The sequence below is a fragment of the Diorhabda carinulata genome, chromosome 4, assembly GCF_026250575.1.
Source record: "Diorhabda carinulata isolate Delta chromosome 4, icDioCari1.1, whole genome shotgun sequence".
Taxonomy (NCBI): Eukaryota; Metazoa; Arthropoda; class Insecta; order Coleoptera; family Chrysomelidae; genus Diorhabda; species Diorhabda carinulata.
The window spans coordinates 31,755,981-31,773,127 of record NC_079463.1 but is presented as its reverse complement, the minus strand read 5'-3'; the positions used below and the strand labels follow the sequence as shown (position 1 = coordinate 31,773,127).

The window sequence follows — 17,147 nt, the reverse complement described above, 5'->3', positions numbered from 1 at the left end:
TGTTGTTGGTCTGTAAAGGATTTTCAGCACACAAAAAAAAACAACTAATCACTTCATTTTATGAGATAGACTGCCAGAAGCGTACCATCGTGTAATGTAGACATCGTTTTATCATAACCGCTTTGCTTTCCGCCTCGCAATCTTATTCATATGAAGCTACTTGCGAGGCATGCTTCTAATTTAGTGATGTCGCTTTTTCTCAACGTAAAAGTCAATTTCCACGTGAGACAAAAAGCTAGACGCGTAGCACATTCTAATTTAGACATCGACTTAGCAAAACTGCCTTGTTTTCCACCTCGTAATCTTATTTATATGAGGCTACTTGCGAGGCATGCTTCTAATTTAGTGATGTCGCTTTTTCTCAACGTAAAAGTCAATTTTCACGTGAGACGAAAAGCTAAACGCGTAGCACATTCTAATGTAGACGTTGACTTAGCAAAACTGCCTTGTTTTCCACCTCGTAATCTTATTTATATGAGGCTACTTGCGAGGCATGCTTCTAATTTAGTGATGTCGCTTTTTCTCAACGTAAAAGTCAATTTTCACGTGAGACGAAAAGCTAAACGCGTAGCACATTCTAATGTAGACGTTGACTTAGCAAAACTGCCTTGTTTTCCACCTCGTAATCTTATTTATATGAGGCTACTTGCGAGGCATGCTTCTAATTTAGTGATGTCGCTTTTTCTCAACGTAAAAGTCAATTTTCACGTGAGACGAAAAGCTAAACGCGTAGCACATTCTAATGTAGACGTTGACTTAGCAAAACTGCCTTGTTTTCCACCTCGCAATCTTATTTATATGAGGCTACTTGCGAGGCATGCTTCTAATTTAGTGATGTCGCTTTTTCTCAACGTAAAAGTCAATTTTCACGTGAGACAAAAAGCTAGACGCGTAGCACATTCTAATGTAGACGTTGACTTAGCAAAACTGCCTTGTTTTCCACCTCGTAATCTTATTTATATGAGGCTACTTGCGAGGCATGCTTCTAATTTAGTGATGTCGCTTTTTCTCAACGTAAAAGTCAATTTTCACGTGAGACGAAAAGCTAAACGCGTAGCACATTCTAATGTAGACGTTGACTTAGCAAAACTGCCTTGTTTTCCACCTCGTAATCTTATTTATATGAGGCTACTTGCGAGGCATGCTTCTAATTTAGTGATGTCGCTTTTTCTCAACGTAAAAGTCAATTTTCACGTGAGACAAAAAGCTAGACGCGTAGCACATTCTAATGTAGACGTTGACTTAGCAAAACCGCTTTGCTTTCCGCCTCGTAATCTTATTTATATGAGGCTACTTGCGAGGCATGCTTCTAATTTAGTGATGTCGCTTTTTCTCAACGTAAAAGTCAATTTTCACGTGAGACGAAAAGCTAAACGCGTAGCACATTCTAATGTAGACGTTGACTTAGCAAAACTGCCTTGTTTTCCACCTCGCAATCTTATTTATATGAGGCTACTTGCGAGGCATGCTTATAATTTAGTGATGTCGCTTTTTCTCAACGTAAAAGTCAATTTTCACGTGAGACAAAAAGCTAGACGCGTAACATATTCTAATTTAGACATCGACTTAGCAAAACTGCCTTGTTTTCCACCTCGTAATCTTATTTATATGAGGCTACTTGCGAGGCATGCTTCTAATTTAGTGATGTCGCTTTTTCTCAACGTAAAAGTCAATTTTCACGTGAGACAAAAAGCTAGACGCGTAGCATATTCTAATGTAGACATCTACTTACCAAAACTGCCTTGTTTTCCACCTCGTAATCTAATTTATATGAGGCTACTTGCGAGGCACGCATTCAATTCCGTTTGTTCGAAATTTTTGACTATGAAAATTTGTTTTTTCTAATAATTATTTAATGAATGTATTGAATTAAAAATTATATTCTATTGAAACATTTTTAATTAAAGGAATTACTCAACAAATAACAAAGTATGAAATCGTGATTTTTTAAAAATTTATTGTCGGCTTACTAATTTTAGCGGATTGTGAGTCATGTCTATCAAACTGTTTTCAACGGGTGCATCCAGTTGTATCTCGCTTATTAATTTTTTACACGTATGGCCCTTCGAAAATTCCGAGCTTGCATGAACGGACACAATTATTTCAATTTTTGAAATGAAGTTGTATAAACCGTATTCGCATACAAAAGCACGTAAATCCAGATATGAAAGGACATTTAATACGTCTAATATAGTAATAGACATGAAACAGACGAATATCGTTTATTTTTATGACATTTTTCCGGTCCTATTTCCCTCCGGAATATTCTAAAATTACTCAGTTTCCAAATCGAAAGTATAGTGTCCTTTAAAATCTTAGTTTCGCGACTGTTCCTCGTATAACAATTTTTTTTCGAAAAATTGATAGTTTTTTAGAAATCCCCGTATCAAAAAATCTTTCCTAACCTTCCAAACATTTTAATATTCACCACCAAATAATTCCTTCAAGAATACACCTCTCAAAGGATAATTTTCCACCCTGTTTTATCCGATGGTAAATTATTTTCGTTGGTTAATTGTAAATGTCTTTTCTTGTGGCAGTACCAGATACTCAACTTCTTTTTCCCTTGAATTCTTTCATTCTTTGTCTCAGGATTATGCTATCTTGGCGTTATAAAGGATAAGGATTCTTGGGATGAGTCCTTCCAATAGTCTACGTAGTCCACGAGAAAGATTTCCGTATATTTGGGTCTCATTAGTTAAGGTGTTGTCAATATTAAGACAGATAATCAGATGGTTTTCATCTGTACTACAAATCAAGATTGAAATGAAATTCAAAAGAAATTTTGGCAACAAAAAAATCAAAATTGTACCTGAAGAATTCTTGATCGTCTTTGTACCATTTGACAGCGTACAACTCTTCATTTCCCATGTCAAAATGGCAATCTAATTGAAATTGATCTCTCGGATCAACCACGTCGGGTGCTTCCATGTAGGTTAGACGAAGACCCCCGCCGGCTGCTGGAAATACAGAAATAAATTTTCAAAATTCATGTACACCGTCGAATTATTCAAAATTGGTATGATCGCACCAAAAGGTTTAGGGAGACTTGGGGTTCCTTGACGATAAAGATAGAATGAATACTGGAATTGGATTTAAATATACTTTTGCCCGTGAAGCCTGTCCTGTTCGATGCGGAGGTTCTCGGAAATGCGTTTATATGCTTGCTTTTATTAACATTAACTATATTTAAAAGGAAACAAGGACGAAATCGCGAAAAAAACTGTCCAAATTGAAGAAAAAGTAAATGCTATTCCTTCAAGTCAATACACCATGTCATAAACGAATTCAAACGATGTCAGTTCCATGAATTGGGCTACCGTATCCACAGTATTTTCCATATCTGACCCCTAGCGACTTTTTCCGGCTCTTAGATCTCAAAAGAAATCTCTCTGGATATAAATTTGAAACAACAATTTTCTATTTTAGTGTACCAGTTCAAGTCAGTACTCGTATATGGGATATTTCGTAAATACTACCCCATTAATCATGAAAATGAAGTTAAAACTTACCGAGTCCTCCATTTAGAACGACCAAAATCCTCCCTAGTACGGCCAACGTTCTGAATAACGCCGAATTTAACGGCGAATACGGTCCTGCGCTCATCCGTACGGCCTCCAATAAACTCAGTTGATTATTTCTGAGCCGTTATAAGAAAATGTGTTGGATGTCGTCATTACTGAATTATGCATCACTTTATTTAACAACGGAAAGTGTCTCTCGTCGTAAGTACTGAATATCCGTGTCTGGGGGACTGCTCCCCGTTTATTTTACTTTTGTTTCCTTTTTCCAAAGAACTGTTGTTCGAATTGAGACGAGTTCGTCGATATAATTTGTTCTGAAACAACAGAAATGTTGATAATGGATTATATCCGTCAGTTTTAATTAATTTAGGCTGCTTTTTGTGAAAGAAGGAAGATTAAAAATTTCATAAAACACAATCGACAATCGACTACATCGATAAACAAACTTAATTGTGGAATTTTATCACGTACAGAGTGCACAGAAACGAAAAGAAAAGGTGGAAATTATAGCTTTTTATTTGTTTTTATAATTTTTGGTGGATGTTATAAACGCATCCACCAATTTTTAGAATCTCCAAACTTAATCGTGGAGCATTATCATGTACAGAAACGAGAAGAAAACGTCAAAATTGTAGCTTTTTATTTGTTTTTATAATTTTTGGTGGATGTTATAAACGCATCCACCAATTTTTAGAATCTACAAACTTAATTGTGGAGCATTATCATGTACAGAAACGAGAAGAAAACGTCAAAAAAGTAGTTTTTTGTTGTTATAAGACTTTTGGTGGATGTTATAAACGCATCCACCAATTTTTAGAATCTACAAACTTAATTCTGGGGCATTATCATGTACAGAAACGAGAAGAAAACTTCAAAATTGTAGTTTTTTTTAGTTTTTTGTTGTTATAGAAGTTTTGGTGGATGTTATAAACGCATCCACCAATTTTTAGAATCTACAAACTTGATAGTGGAGCATTATCATGTACAGAAATGAGAAGAAAACGTCAAAATTGTAGTTTTTTATTGTTATAGAAGTTTTGGTGGATGTTATAAACGCATCCACCAATTTTTAGAATCTACAAACTTAATTGTGGAGCATTATCATGTACAGAAACGAGAAGAAAACGTCAAAAAAGTAGTTTTTTGTTGTTATAAGACTTTTGGTGGATGTTATAAACGCATCCACCAATTTTTAGAATCTACAAACTTAATTCTGGGGCATTATCATGTACAGAAACGAGAAGAAAACTTCAAAATTGTAGTTTTTTTTAGTTTTTTGTTGTTATAGAAGTTTTGGTGGATGTTATAAACGCATCCACCAATTTTTAGAATCTACAAACTTGATAGTGGAGCATTATCATGTACAGAAATGAGAAGAAAACTTCAAAATTGTAGTTTTTTTTAGTTTTTTGTTGTTATAGAAGTTTTGGTGGATGTTATAAACGCATCCACCAATTTTTAGAATCTACAAACTTGATAGTGGAGCATTATCATGTACAGAAATGAGAAGAAAACGTCAAAATTGTAGTTTTTTCTTGTTATAGAACTTTTGGTGGATGTTATAAATGCATCCACCAATTTTTAGAATCAACAAACTTGATAGTGGAGCATTATCATGTATAGAAACGAGAAGAAAACGTCAAAATTGTAGTTTTTTATTGTTATAGAAGTTTTGGTGGATGTTATAAACGCATCCACCAATTTTTAGAATCTACAAACTTAATTGTGGAGCATTATCATGTACAGAAACGAGAAGAAAACTTCAAAAAAGTAGTTTTTTGTTGTTATAAGACTTTTGGTGGATGTTATAAACGTATCCACTAATTTTTAGAATCTACCAACTTAATCGTGGAGCATTATCATGTACAAAAACGAGAAGAAAACGTCAAAAAAGTAGTTTTTTGTTGTTATAGAACTTTTGGTGGATGTTATAAACGCATCCACTAATTTTTAGAATCTAAAAACTCATCTCTCCAACTGCGAACCACTGCTCAGGTAGGAATCTAGCGTAGTCGCCGATAATGCAGATTTCGATGGTAAATAAGATGGTGTCAAATATATCGGTTGGAAGTGAGGATGACGCCAAATAGCGAATGTTTAACTACATAAAACAAATCCAGTCCGAAGGAGAGTTGTTATACCACTCTGATAAGACGTAATAACGTCGAAACTAGTCAATGATTATAAACTTTTCCTTACAATTTGAGATGTTAATATCGAAAAAAAGGTCAATTGACATCACGATCTTCAGGGAAGATGTAATTCTGTATTCGTCGAAGCATCAGCCAGGAAAATAATCCATTGAAGAATGGTAGTGTAAAACTTTGACATATTAAATTGGAAAATGAAATATAACTCGTTCAAATTAGCACCAGAGAAGTTAGTTTCTTACTAGGAGACCCCGAATTATAATTAATAGATTACGAGCGTTTTTTTAGTGGGATTGTGGCAAAATTAAACACCAAAGTGTACTAACTCTAATATATTCCCGAGCTTTCGAATACTTATATATTCATCGTCATCGTTGTTGATTTTCATTATCAATTATTAGGAATGGCATTTAATTTTATGCATGTGTAATATTCTAATATATTTGACAGTCATTTGAAATCAAATGCTTGTATTTGCTAGAAAAATTTCATCTTCTGGGAATCTAATGAACTCCTTTCATGTCGTCTCTGTATTTTAAAAGATTCACAGACAGAGATGTTTCACAAGGACACCGCAAATATGTTAAATTTTCAAAGACGTATAAAACGCCTCTGTCTCTTCAAAAGCAGCGGAAAGCATCGCCAAGTGATTTATAATATATTCTCGGTGAATAGTTCAAATATTGTCCGTATATATTCACAGAAGGCAAATCCAAATACTACATATTTCATGATATAGAGCATATTTTAATATAAAATAACTACGATATACAAAAATCATTTATTGTAAGGTTTTGGGCATCTGCAGGCCTGTCTAGTGGGTCTTGCTCTTGGTGGGAATATGTTGCACAGCTCGGATTAGCATCTCCCGTCGAATTATCGGTTAGCCAACGATCTTTAGCTCTAAACTGTTCAATTTTCTGGTCACTTGTACTGAATCGAGCATCCTCAGCAGCCGAGGTCCAGATGTGTGGGCAATACTGTCTGGATGGACGCATCTGGGTCTTGAAGAGAAGCTGTTGCTAGTGCTTTCTTAGCAGTCAGTCAATTCGCAAACATTTCGTATGACTTTCGACGTGGTGGAAATAAACACATTTTCTTATAATAGCGTGATACGTTTTTTTTTCTTCTAGATAATTTATAGAATACAAAGATTGATTTAAAAAGTAATAACGTCTTTACACTGAAACCGTTTTCATGTTAAGAGATAATTAAGGTATCCGAAGGCGTAAGAAAGCACACGCACGTCTAATGGACGTCCTGTGGATACCAAACGGAACGTTCATAAAGAATCCGCTACCGGCTAACGTTATGGTGAACCCCAGTGGGGTAAAACCATACATCACATAATGATTTCTTACTTATTGTAAGATTGCTCGATAAATCAACATGATTTCCACTAGTTTGTAAACGATTAGTTTGAAAATAACCTCAAAAACATCATCAACAACAATAGGAAAACGATCCAAACCACTACAAGTAGTTTATTTGAAGTTTAACCGATTTTAATCGATTGAAAATATAAATCTGGGGACTAATACCGAAAAAAACTGGCAAATAACAAACGAAATTGCATTTTTGTTAGTTAAATCTTAAAGCTTCTTGATCCAACAATATGTTATGATCGAGAACCACCCTTTTGCTTGTTTACAAGTGATAAAGTCGTTCACCCTATTGCGACAAGGCCAGAACCAGCAAGAAGTGGTCAGTACATTGAAAATAAATCAGCCTGCAGTTATTAAGAGACTGGTAACTTTAACCGAAGACGTATATCCGAAAGAATCCGAAAGACATGACACATACATCGTCAGCACATTGCTGGGTACTTACTGGTGTTGTTAAAATCCGCCAAAGCTCATAGAAACGCGAAGAGTAGCTGGACAGTTAGAAGAAGACTCCAGGCAACTAACTACAGCTGCTGGTTTGAAATTAACTCCCGCTGAGAAGCTACTCGACGATTTGCCACATCATCAGCACATTGCTGGGTACTTACTGGTGTTGTTCAAGTCCGCCAAAGTTCATAGAAACGCGAAGAGTAGCTAGACAGTTAGATGAAGACTCCTGGCAACTAATACATCTGCTGGTTTCATATTAACTCCCGCTGAGAAGCTCCTCGACGATTTGCCACATCGTCAGCACATTTCTGGGTACTTACTGGTGTTGTTCAAGTCCGCCACAGCTCATAGAAACTCGAAGAGTAGCTGGACAGATAGAAGAAGACTCCAGGCAACTAACTACAGCTGCTGGTTTCAAATTAACTCCCGTTGAGAAGCTCCTCGACGATTTGCCACATCGTCAGCACATTGCTGGGTACTTACTGGTGTTGTTCAAGTCCACCAAAGCTCATAGAAACTCGAAGAGTAGCTGGACAGATAGAAGAAGACTCCAGGCAACTAACTACAGCTGCTGGTTTCAAATTAACTCCTGCTGAGAAGCTCCTCGACGATTTGCCACATCGTCAGCACATTGCTGAGTACTTACTGGTGTTGTTCAAGTCCGCCACAGCTCATATAAACGCGAAGAGTAGCTAGACAGTTAGAAGAAGACTCCGGCAACTAACTACAGCTGCTGGTTTCAAATTAACTCCCGCTGAGAAGCTCCTCGACGATTTGCCACATCGTCAGCACATTGCTGAGTACTTACTGGTGTTGTTCAAGTCCGCCACAGCTCATAGAAACGCGAAGAGTAGCTAGACAGTTAGAAGAAGACTCCAGCAACTAACTACAGCTGCTGGTTTCAAATTAACTCCTGCTGAGAAGCTCCTCGACGATTTGCCACATCGTCAGCACATTTCTGGGTACTTACTGGTGTTGTTCAAGTCCGCCACAGCTCATAGAAACGCGAAGAGTAGCTAGACAGTTAGAAGAAGACTCCAGGCAACTAACTACAGCTGCTGGTTTCAAATTAACTCCCGCTGAGAAGCTCCTCGACGATTTGCCAGTTAATTGAACCGACGAACGATTGGGCTCCGTTCTGATGTCAAATCTAAGCAGAGTTTGCCTGCTTGGTAGCGATAGAAGAGGACGAGTCTTCAGAAGACCTAGACAAAAATTCGCGTAGAGTTGTATAAAAGAAAACGTGATTTTTAGAGGAGGTTTTTGAATGGTTTAGGTAGGTGTTTATTGGAAGCAAAAACCTAGTCGATAGTGAAGAAACTCATTCGTAAGGTGTCGTCTAAAGAGTGAAGAAAGAATGAGGAATGGACGCCAGTCAAAGGGAAGACACCCAGTGTGTCTGGGACAGACGGGGAGTGCTGTACGTTAACTTCCTAGGTTCACAAGGCTTATAAATACTCCATACTAACCTAACACGCGTTATTATCGAGAAGGAGGATTCCAGCGCGAAGTATTTTTGTAAATATTTTCGATATGAACCGCCCTCGTAGTATTAGTTAGCGTCCACCCATTTGCTTCTATTTTCCTTGCGATTTCAACTTTTTTCTGATCGACTTGAGATACATTAAGATGAGCGTGAATTCGTCGACATCAGGAAATTTAATCTTCTAGTTACTTAGACGGATATTCGCATGGAATTCTGCGATATTTCTTAGCAAATATGTATTTCAATTTGAGGTATATCACTCCACATCTACCTAATGCTAAGTGATTGGTGATACACGAATGGAGATTGATTGTATTTTAGAGCTGCAAAATTAGAGAAATAGAAATTTTACGTAGGTGCTTCTGGAAATGGAAATGAATTATAATATTTAGTCTTGGATGATTCGGTGTTGACTCTGGCGCGTCGTTTCGGGGATTGTATTGCGTAAACCAAAGTAAATTGGGGTGTAAGATCTTCTCCCAAACCGTCTTCTGCGATTTTTAGTTTATCTGATATTATTTGAATCGTTTACCTACATACAAGCTGTGTATTTAATAGTTTTGGTTACTCAATAGTTCAATTTCGCTCCATTTTTGTGAAGATAAATACTTTAGAATATAAAAAAGTGCATAATCATTTGCCGCAAAGAATAGGCACCGACAAGGAACTTATAGGAATGACGAATACAGACTTTTGGAACTTCTGATCGAAGGGAAAATCGATGGGAAACGTGGTCCTGACAGACGACAAGTTTCATGGCTGAAGAAGATCCAGAGACAGAAAGAAAACTTTGCTGGGGTTATCGCCAATCTTCGTTAGAAGAATGCTTTCAAAACGATTCATTATTGGATACCTTTTTCAACAATTCTACATCATTTCCCTTGTACTATACCATCAATACCGATCTTGAAAACATTCTAAAGAAGGATGGAAGCAATTTGATTGAGTATAATGAAGCAAAAACTCAGACTGCTGTTTGTCTATCATAATCCCACTTATTGTTAGAGCGCTGTAGTTGCAAAACCTACTCTATACACAGTCGTGGCTGATGAACTCTGTCTCCAGACGCCCAGAACTTATTGGGAGTTATTCCTTTGGAGAAGTGCAAGTCTGTAAGCTGCTGGGCACGATAAAACGTAGGAAAACAGCATACCTGCGGCATGTGGTACGGAGCGAGCTTCAACTTTTGATCGAGGGAAAGATAGAGTGAAGAAGGAGATTGGGCAGGAAAAGGATGTTACGACTCCACAATATTAAAGTATTTTTTGCTATCTTACAAAATTTCGTCTAGAGAGATAACTATTGATGAAATATTTTTGAGAAAGTGTCTAAGTTGAATTTTCGTTATTTGAATAAATAATTTATTTACAAAATATAAATTATTCATAGTAGCCACAAAAGCCTTCTGGCACTTTCTCGTTTCGCTATTTTCCACTAACTGAATTTCGGTCGAACGTTTAATTGCCTTTTGATAAAGTAGAACCGCACACGGGAGCCGAATATTTGGTAATCGCAATTAACATAAGGCTAAATATTTAAATAATTCCTATTCTGATGATGAATTTTGATTAAATATACACTGGGGAGTTTCCTCCTCTGTAGAGCAGAATCTGTATGCTATATTTCTGCTAAGTTTAGCGTTTTCAGGTGTCCGTTGAGGTATTTTTAGGTTGTTCTTGCTTGGGTTGTTACATTCACAAGATCTTCTCTGGTGATTGGCTTCCTATGAGTGTCTTTGCCTGTCTCGACCCCTGCAGATTATCGCAGGACCTGGTTGAATCCTTATCTAACTCCAATGTTTTCTCTATTCTTCTGCAGCTGATATAGCGCTTCCAATATCAATTGCAGATTATGAAAATCCTTGCCGACAATTTTGTTTGATCTGTTTGATCATTTAGAGATGCACTCAATTGTAGTCTTAGTTTGAACTTTGAAAAAAATCATTATTATAACTCGTTAACTTGACAGACGAGTAAAATGTAAGGGCGTTTGGTTCAAACAGGGTACCAGACGTGAACTGAGCTCTTTTTGTACCCCATCCATCCGTCCAACGAAATTTCAAAGCAAAAACCATAATGGTGAATAAATAATTATCGCAGACTGTACCTGTCAGGAATATTTCGAAGAAATTGTGTACATACAGCTGATATAGCTCTTCCAATATCAATTGCAGATTATGAAAATCCTTGCCGACATTTTGTTTGATCTGTTTGATCATTTAGAGATGCACTCAATTGTAGTCTTAGTTTGAACTTTGAAAAAAATCATTATTATAACTCGTTAACTTGACAGACGAGTAAAATGTAAGGGCGTTTGGTTCAAACAGGGTACCAGACGTGAACTGAGCTCTTTTTGTACCCCATCCATCCGTCCAACGAAATTTCAAAGCAAAAACCATAATGGTGAATAAATAATTATCGCAGACTGTACCTGTCAGGAATATTTCGAAGAAATTGTGTACATACAGCTGATATAGCTCTTCCAATATCAATTGCAGATTATGAAAATCCTTGCCGACATTTTGTTTGATCTGTTTGATTATTTAGAGATGCACTCAATTGTAGTCTTAGTTTGAACTTTGAAAAAAATCATTATTGTAACTCGTTAACTTGAAAGACGAGTAAAATGTAAGGAAGTTCGGTTTAAACAGGGTACCAGACGTGAACTGAGCCCTTTTTGTACCCCAACTTATATAAACTATAAAAATTTGAGTAGGTTTGTCAATTAATTTCAGTTTTTCGGTTCCGTAAATAATCCACAGCAAACCCTATCGTAACTACTCGCGACGTCACTGCTTACCGCAGGCTGTCTAGCACGAATATTTCGAAGAAAATGTGTACATACGCCTTCAGACAGCTTCGGCCAATAGAAATGCATTTATATTTACGATTCGATGTTTTCATTGGTAAACAGTGGAGATGGTGAGTCCACGTGGACTGACGGTTTGTTAGATTTTATACGGGGAGTAAACATTATTTTATCTGCCCTTAATTTAGCGAATCTATTACAAGGTAATAGCCAGTTTGGTTTTCACTATATTGAAGCTTGAAGTTCAAATTACTGAAGTTTTGAAGTATATTTGTTCACTAGAGGATTTCGAATGTTGAAATTTTGTTATAGGGGAGGTTTTTTCTAATTAGAAAGAATCGTATAGATAAAATTTTTAACGTGGAAAAGATATAAAACAATAATTATGACAATGGAATGATTAGTACAAAAATTTCTGAACGACTCGACGGTTCTTCAACTAAATGCAATTACCGATTAACGACTACTTCCTCTTTCCGGAAATTCTGTAAAACCCTTATAGGAGATATCCGATGTTTTTTGTACTGCTTATCGTATTTTGTTGATATACGTCTCCGTTGGCGTTATCCTAATCTTCATCGGTCGTTGTTGACGTAATTCGAAACGGGGTAGTTTTATATATTTTAGAAACACACCAATAAAAGATTTTCCTTTTTTTTAATGAGAAATTATTTTCTGTCCGTCTAACTTTTATGTTCGTTGATAAGTTTTGAAGTTTCGTTAAAGAAAAAGGAAGCAAAAATCGATGATAAGATCTAAGCTCTCACTTCCAGTCGACCTGAACGTTTGGTTGTTGTTGTCTTTGAGAAAAAAAAAACTTGATGCGAAAAATTCGAGAGTGAACTTTAAACTTACATTCAAGTATATTTCAATGGATGATTACACATGTATGTATGAAGTGTGTTTTAGAAAATAACTAACTACAATACTAACTGAAGTCATTCCAAATAGTAAACAATCCGTAACTTTTAGAGGGACAACCTGTACAATCTAAACATAGGAAAAATGGATTTTTCAATCGATTTCTTAACAAAAAACCACTCTTTGTTTAACTCGATAAAATTTATGGTTTAGGAGATATTTAGATTTTTAGATCGTTGTTATAATAAATAAAATTAACAGAAAACATTCAATATCTGGATAACGTTAGGGCTTAGATATAGGAAAGTATACATGATTTTGCCCTGAATGCATCAAAATAGAAAAAACCGGGTGGTTCTATTTAAAAAAATAAAGAAATTTGATGTTTATTAAGTTAAAGTTTGAAAACTTTTTATACACACCCTGTATAAAATAAAAACTTTTTAAACATAGATTCAAATATCTCTGACCTTGCTTAAAGCAATCGAATAGAAACTATTTTCATATCTTTAAGGGTATCCTCGTAAAAAAATAATTTATAAGGGTCTACAACCAGGTCAAATTTTTTACAAAAAAATTAATAACTCAAAAAGTATGCGTTTTCCGAAGAAAGTTTTTAGAAAGTTTTCGAGCACTGGAGTGTGCCAAATACTGCTTAACAGATAGTGCGTTGTCTTGGTGCAAAATCGGGCCGTTTTTTACGAACTAGGTCTCAACAGTGTTGCCAAAACTGACAAATAGTATGCCTGGTTGTCAGTCTGATCTTCTGGAAATCATTCAGTCATCAAAATACTCTCTCGGTTTTCAATAAAGCGCTTATACCACTCAAAAATACGCGCACGAGATAGAAAATTGTCCCCTTAGATCTCTTGCAACACTTTATACCACTCAGTCAGTTTTTTTTTTTAATTTAACGAGAAATTTGAGATTGATACGTTGCTAATGTCGGTCAAAATAAAATTTAGACCACACCTGCATCTGTAAAGATTTACAGAAATCATTTATTATCTGGATAACGGTAAGGTCTAGGTATGGGGAAGGAAATGAATTTGCCCTATTTTTTACCAATGAATGCATTAAAATAGATAAAACCGGGTGATTCTATTTAAAAAAATAAAGAAATTTGATGTTTATGAAATTAAAGTTTGAAAACTTTTTATACACACCCTGTATAAAATAAAAACATTTTAAATATAGATTGAAATACCTCTGACCTTGCTTAAAGCAACCGAACAAAAACCATTTTCATATCTTTAAGGGTATCCTCGTAAAAAAATAATTTATAAAGGTCTGTAACGGTCAAATTTTTAAAAAAAAAATTAATAAGTCAAAAAGTATGCGTTTTCCGAAAAAAGTTTTTAGACGAAAGTATACTAAAATTCTACGTAGATTTCAAAAATGTATTAATATACAGGGTGTTCTATTTAAAAAAAACAAAGTTACAGTAGACTTCCGGTAGAACCTGAAATCTTTGAAAATATTTTAGTTTAAAAGATCGTATCTGAAAACCCAAACGTACATTTTCGTGATTTTACTATAAGTATTTTGCCATATACAGATAGTTTGAACTCGTCGTTGGACATCCTGTACACAGTTTGTTTGTAATTACTTATTACCTGATATTTAAGGATAAGTTGGTAAAAGTGAGGTTATGTACGTAATTTAGTTTGTGCTAGAATCCAAACCGTATAATGTTATTGTAGTGTCGTTGTTTGGAATCTTTTAATAAAAAATTTGTTCCAAAATTGTTGCTTAACGTGTGTATTTACAAACTTATTTACATTTTTTTTTTCAAATCATATCGTGGAGTATTGTTTGAGGTTTGTTTTCCCAGTCACGCGAAAAAACGTAGACTCCATAAAATTCTAAACGTGTTTGGAATATTTATTTTTAATTCGTGCTATATTTGTATAGTATATCGTATACAAGTGAAAGGCAGTTATTATTATATTATTGTGTAGAGGTGAGTTTGATAAAAAAATAAGTTTTTTATCAATATTACTAGTGATTAATATCGAAAAGGTCGATCAAAATCAGTTGTCATGTCGAGAAACGTCGATGTTGTACGAAACGCGATTAAAGAATTGTATGTATGTGCATTAACCTCGTTTTTCGTCTTCTTTTTCCATGAGTAGTGACAGAAGAAGCAAATATCCATCTCTCATCTTGACTGTCTCATTCAACAAACGTTTTCTTTTAAACTGAACAGCTAACTGAGCTATGCATTGTCCTCCTTTTACGTCTTCTTTCAAAGTTGGTGATTTTCTTCTTGCTCTACTGTTTGCTGTTTCGTCAGCCACATTAACGACTGTTTGTGCAACGTTGTCTAATAAGAACTTTACTATTTAAAACCAAAAAGTTTGGGATGGTCTAAAACCTTAAAAACAACTTCAATTTTTAAAAAAACGCTGGTAGTTCTTGTTCACTATATTTTGATGGAAACTATGCAATCAAAAGAGACCTAAAATGGAGACGATTTAGCAACAAAAGTATATAAAAGGAAGTAATTGAATAATTCGACAACAAGCACCGACACCGTAGACAATTTTGTAAGTTTCTTTTTCCCAAAAAGACATATCACCAGTTAAGTTCTGGTTTATGTCAGTGAGTAGATTGCCTCCTATCTCCCCATAGTTTTGGTGAGCATCCGATTGGTCTTCTTCTTCCTATTCTCCATGGTTTGTTTTCTTGGTTTCATCTTTAGTTAAAAAAATCGTATCGTCCGAAAACCCAAACGTAGAAATTTTCATATTTTCACTATAAGTATTTTTTCCAAATACAGATAGTTTTAGCTCGTCGTGGGACACCCTGTATTACAAACGAAAAACCATCCAATTTTATCTTTTTTTTTCCGGATCTTCAGTTTTTACATTAGTTTGCCCAGGAACATAATCTGTTTCTTTCAAATAAGCTCCGAAAGCTAAAGGTAGTTATAGAAATTATAGAGCAGTACAACCTTAATAATCAAGTTTGAGCGATCAATGAAGAGTTCAAAACCCAGGAATAACCTTCCAAAAAGTAGAAAATAAAGAATTTTTTACCCAAGAAAGAGCAGGAAGTCTTCTATATGAGCAAATACAGAGTCGGGGTTATCGTAAGAAAATTAGCGTACTTCAAATCAACAAAAAAGGGATGATAGGCTCAGTATCAAAGTTAAACTTTTATATAGATAGATATTCTTGTGAATTATTAATAATAATTGTTCATTCTTCAAATTCTCGAACCCCTTATACGTTTCTCTAATCTAAAAACAGATTATAGAGAATTTCACAATAAGTTCCGATTAATTTAAACCTGAGCAAACAATTAAAACTGATCCCTATGATATAATGCATCGAACGCTTTCCTATTATATTAAATTATAATATCAGACATTGAATTACTCTTATAATGACCTTTATCAGTCTCAAAACAGTCGATTCGGGGAATTAGTGATTTTGAATAATCCCCTAAATCTTAATTTATCTCAAAGTATCAAAGACTTATCGGCTACATACACGATTGGATAATTTCCATTTAACTTCAACTTCAATTTTTCAAAAAACGCTGGTAGTTCCTTTTCACGATATTTTGATGGAAACTATTTAATCAAAAGAGACCTAAAATGGAGACGATTTAGCAACAAAAGTATATAAAAGGAAGTAATTGAATAATTCGACAACAAGCACCGACACCGTAGACAATTTTGTAAGTTTCTTTTTCCCAAAAAGACATATCGCCAGTTAAGTTCTGGTTTATGTCAATGAGTAGATTGCCTCCTATCTCCCCATAGTTTTGGTGAACATCCGATTGATCTTCTTCTTCTTCTCCACGGTTTATTATCTTGGCCATTCTCTCCGTACGTAATACAACAACAAACTGTTTTCATTTCGTGTTATTGTTGTATTTCTCTATGTTTTTCAATCAGACTGTATCTTGCTTTCATTCTCAGCATCCTCATCTCAGTTGTACTTTTTGTTAAAGATATTTCAGCTTTGTGAGTCTGGTTTTACACATATTTTTTTGTAATAATTGTAGAGAATGTAAGAGGTGTCGTCATATGACGACGGTTTGTTAGTACTTCCAAGAACCCAACTCAGATTCAAACAAACATCTTTGTAGTTCTGAGTGATACAAATGAATTCTCTAAACTTGTAGCTGGTAAAGCAAAAAATACATCAATGGACATACTGGACATATTAAAGTTACTAAGATGCCAATTCCAAAGGAAAATTATTCAGGCACGAGATATGATTTGGATATTTAGAATTAGAAATATGATGACATAGAGGAAGAGGTTAGAAGACAAATAACAAAGACATGAAGATTATAAGGCTGTTGATATGGATAAATAGAAATAAAATAATTGTGTTATTACCTATTACCAGTTTGCATCGCTGGGGCTCCTCTATTATTGTAATTTTTCGTAAATTTCTCTCAGCTTGTCACGTAATGAAACACGGTCCACCAAGTGCCTCTTTCAATGGACCAAATAAATAATAGT

General features: G+C 35.1%; 2 protein-coding genes across 3 annotated transcripts in view; one reads left to right on the top strand and one right to left on the bottom strand.

Annotated features, from left to right (window-relative positions):
- LOC130892814 (uncharacterized) overlaps positions 1–17,147 on the top strand; it is an 83,643-nt gene that overhangs the window by 33,063 nt on the left and 33,433 nt on the right. The gene's annotated exons all lie outside the window — the stretch shown is intronic.
- Positions 1–17,147, bottom strand: part of LOC130892816 (uncharacterized) — a 53,859-nt gene that overhangs the window by 32,616 nt on the left and 4,096 nt on the right. Inside the window, exons 2-3 of one of the 2 annotated variants that reach the window (XM_057798458.1) lie at positions 3,513–3,838; positions 2,813–2,960 (exon numbers count right to left, since the gene is read on the bottom strand). In XM_057798458.1, coding sequence (XP_057654441.1) covers positions 2,813–2,960; positions 3,513–3,606 — 242 coding nt within the window. In that variant the 5' untranslated portion in view covers positions 3,607–3,838. The remainder of the gene's footprint in view (positions 1–2,812; positions 2,961–3,512; positions 3,839–17,147) is intronic. The other variant, XM_057798459.1, reaches the window with a different exon arrangement.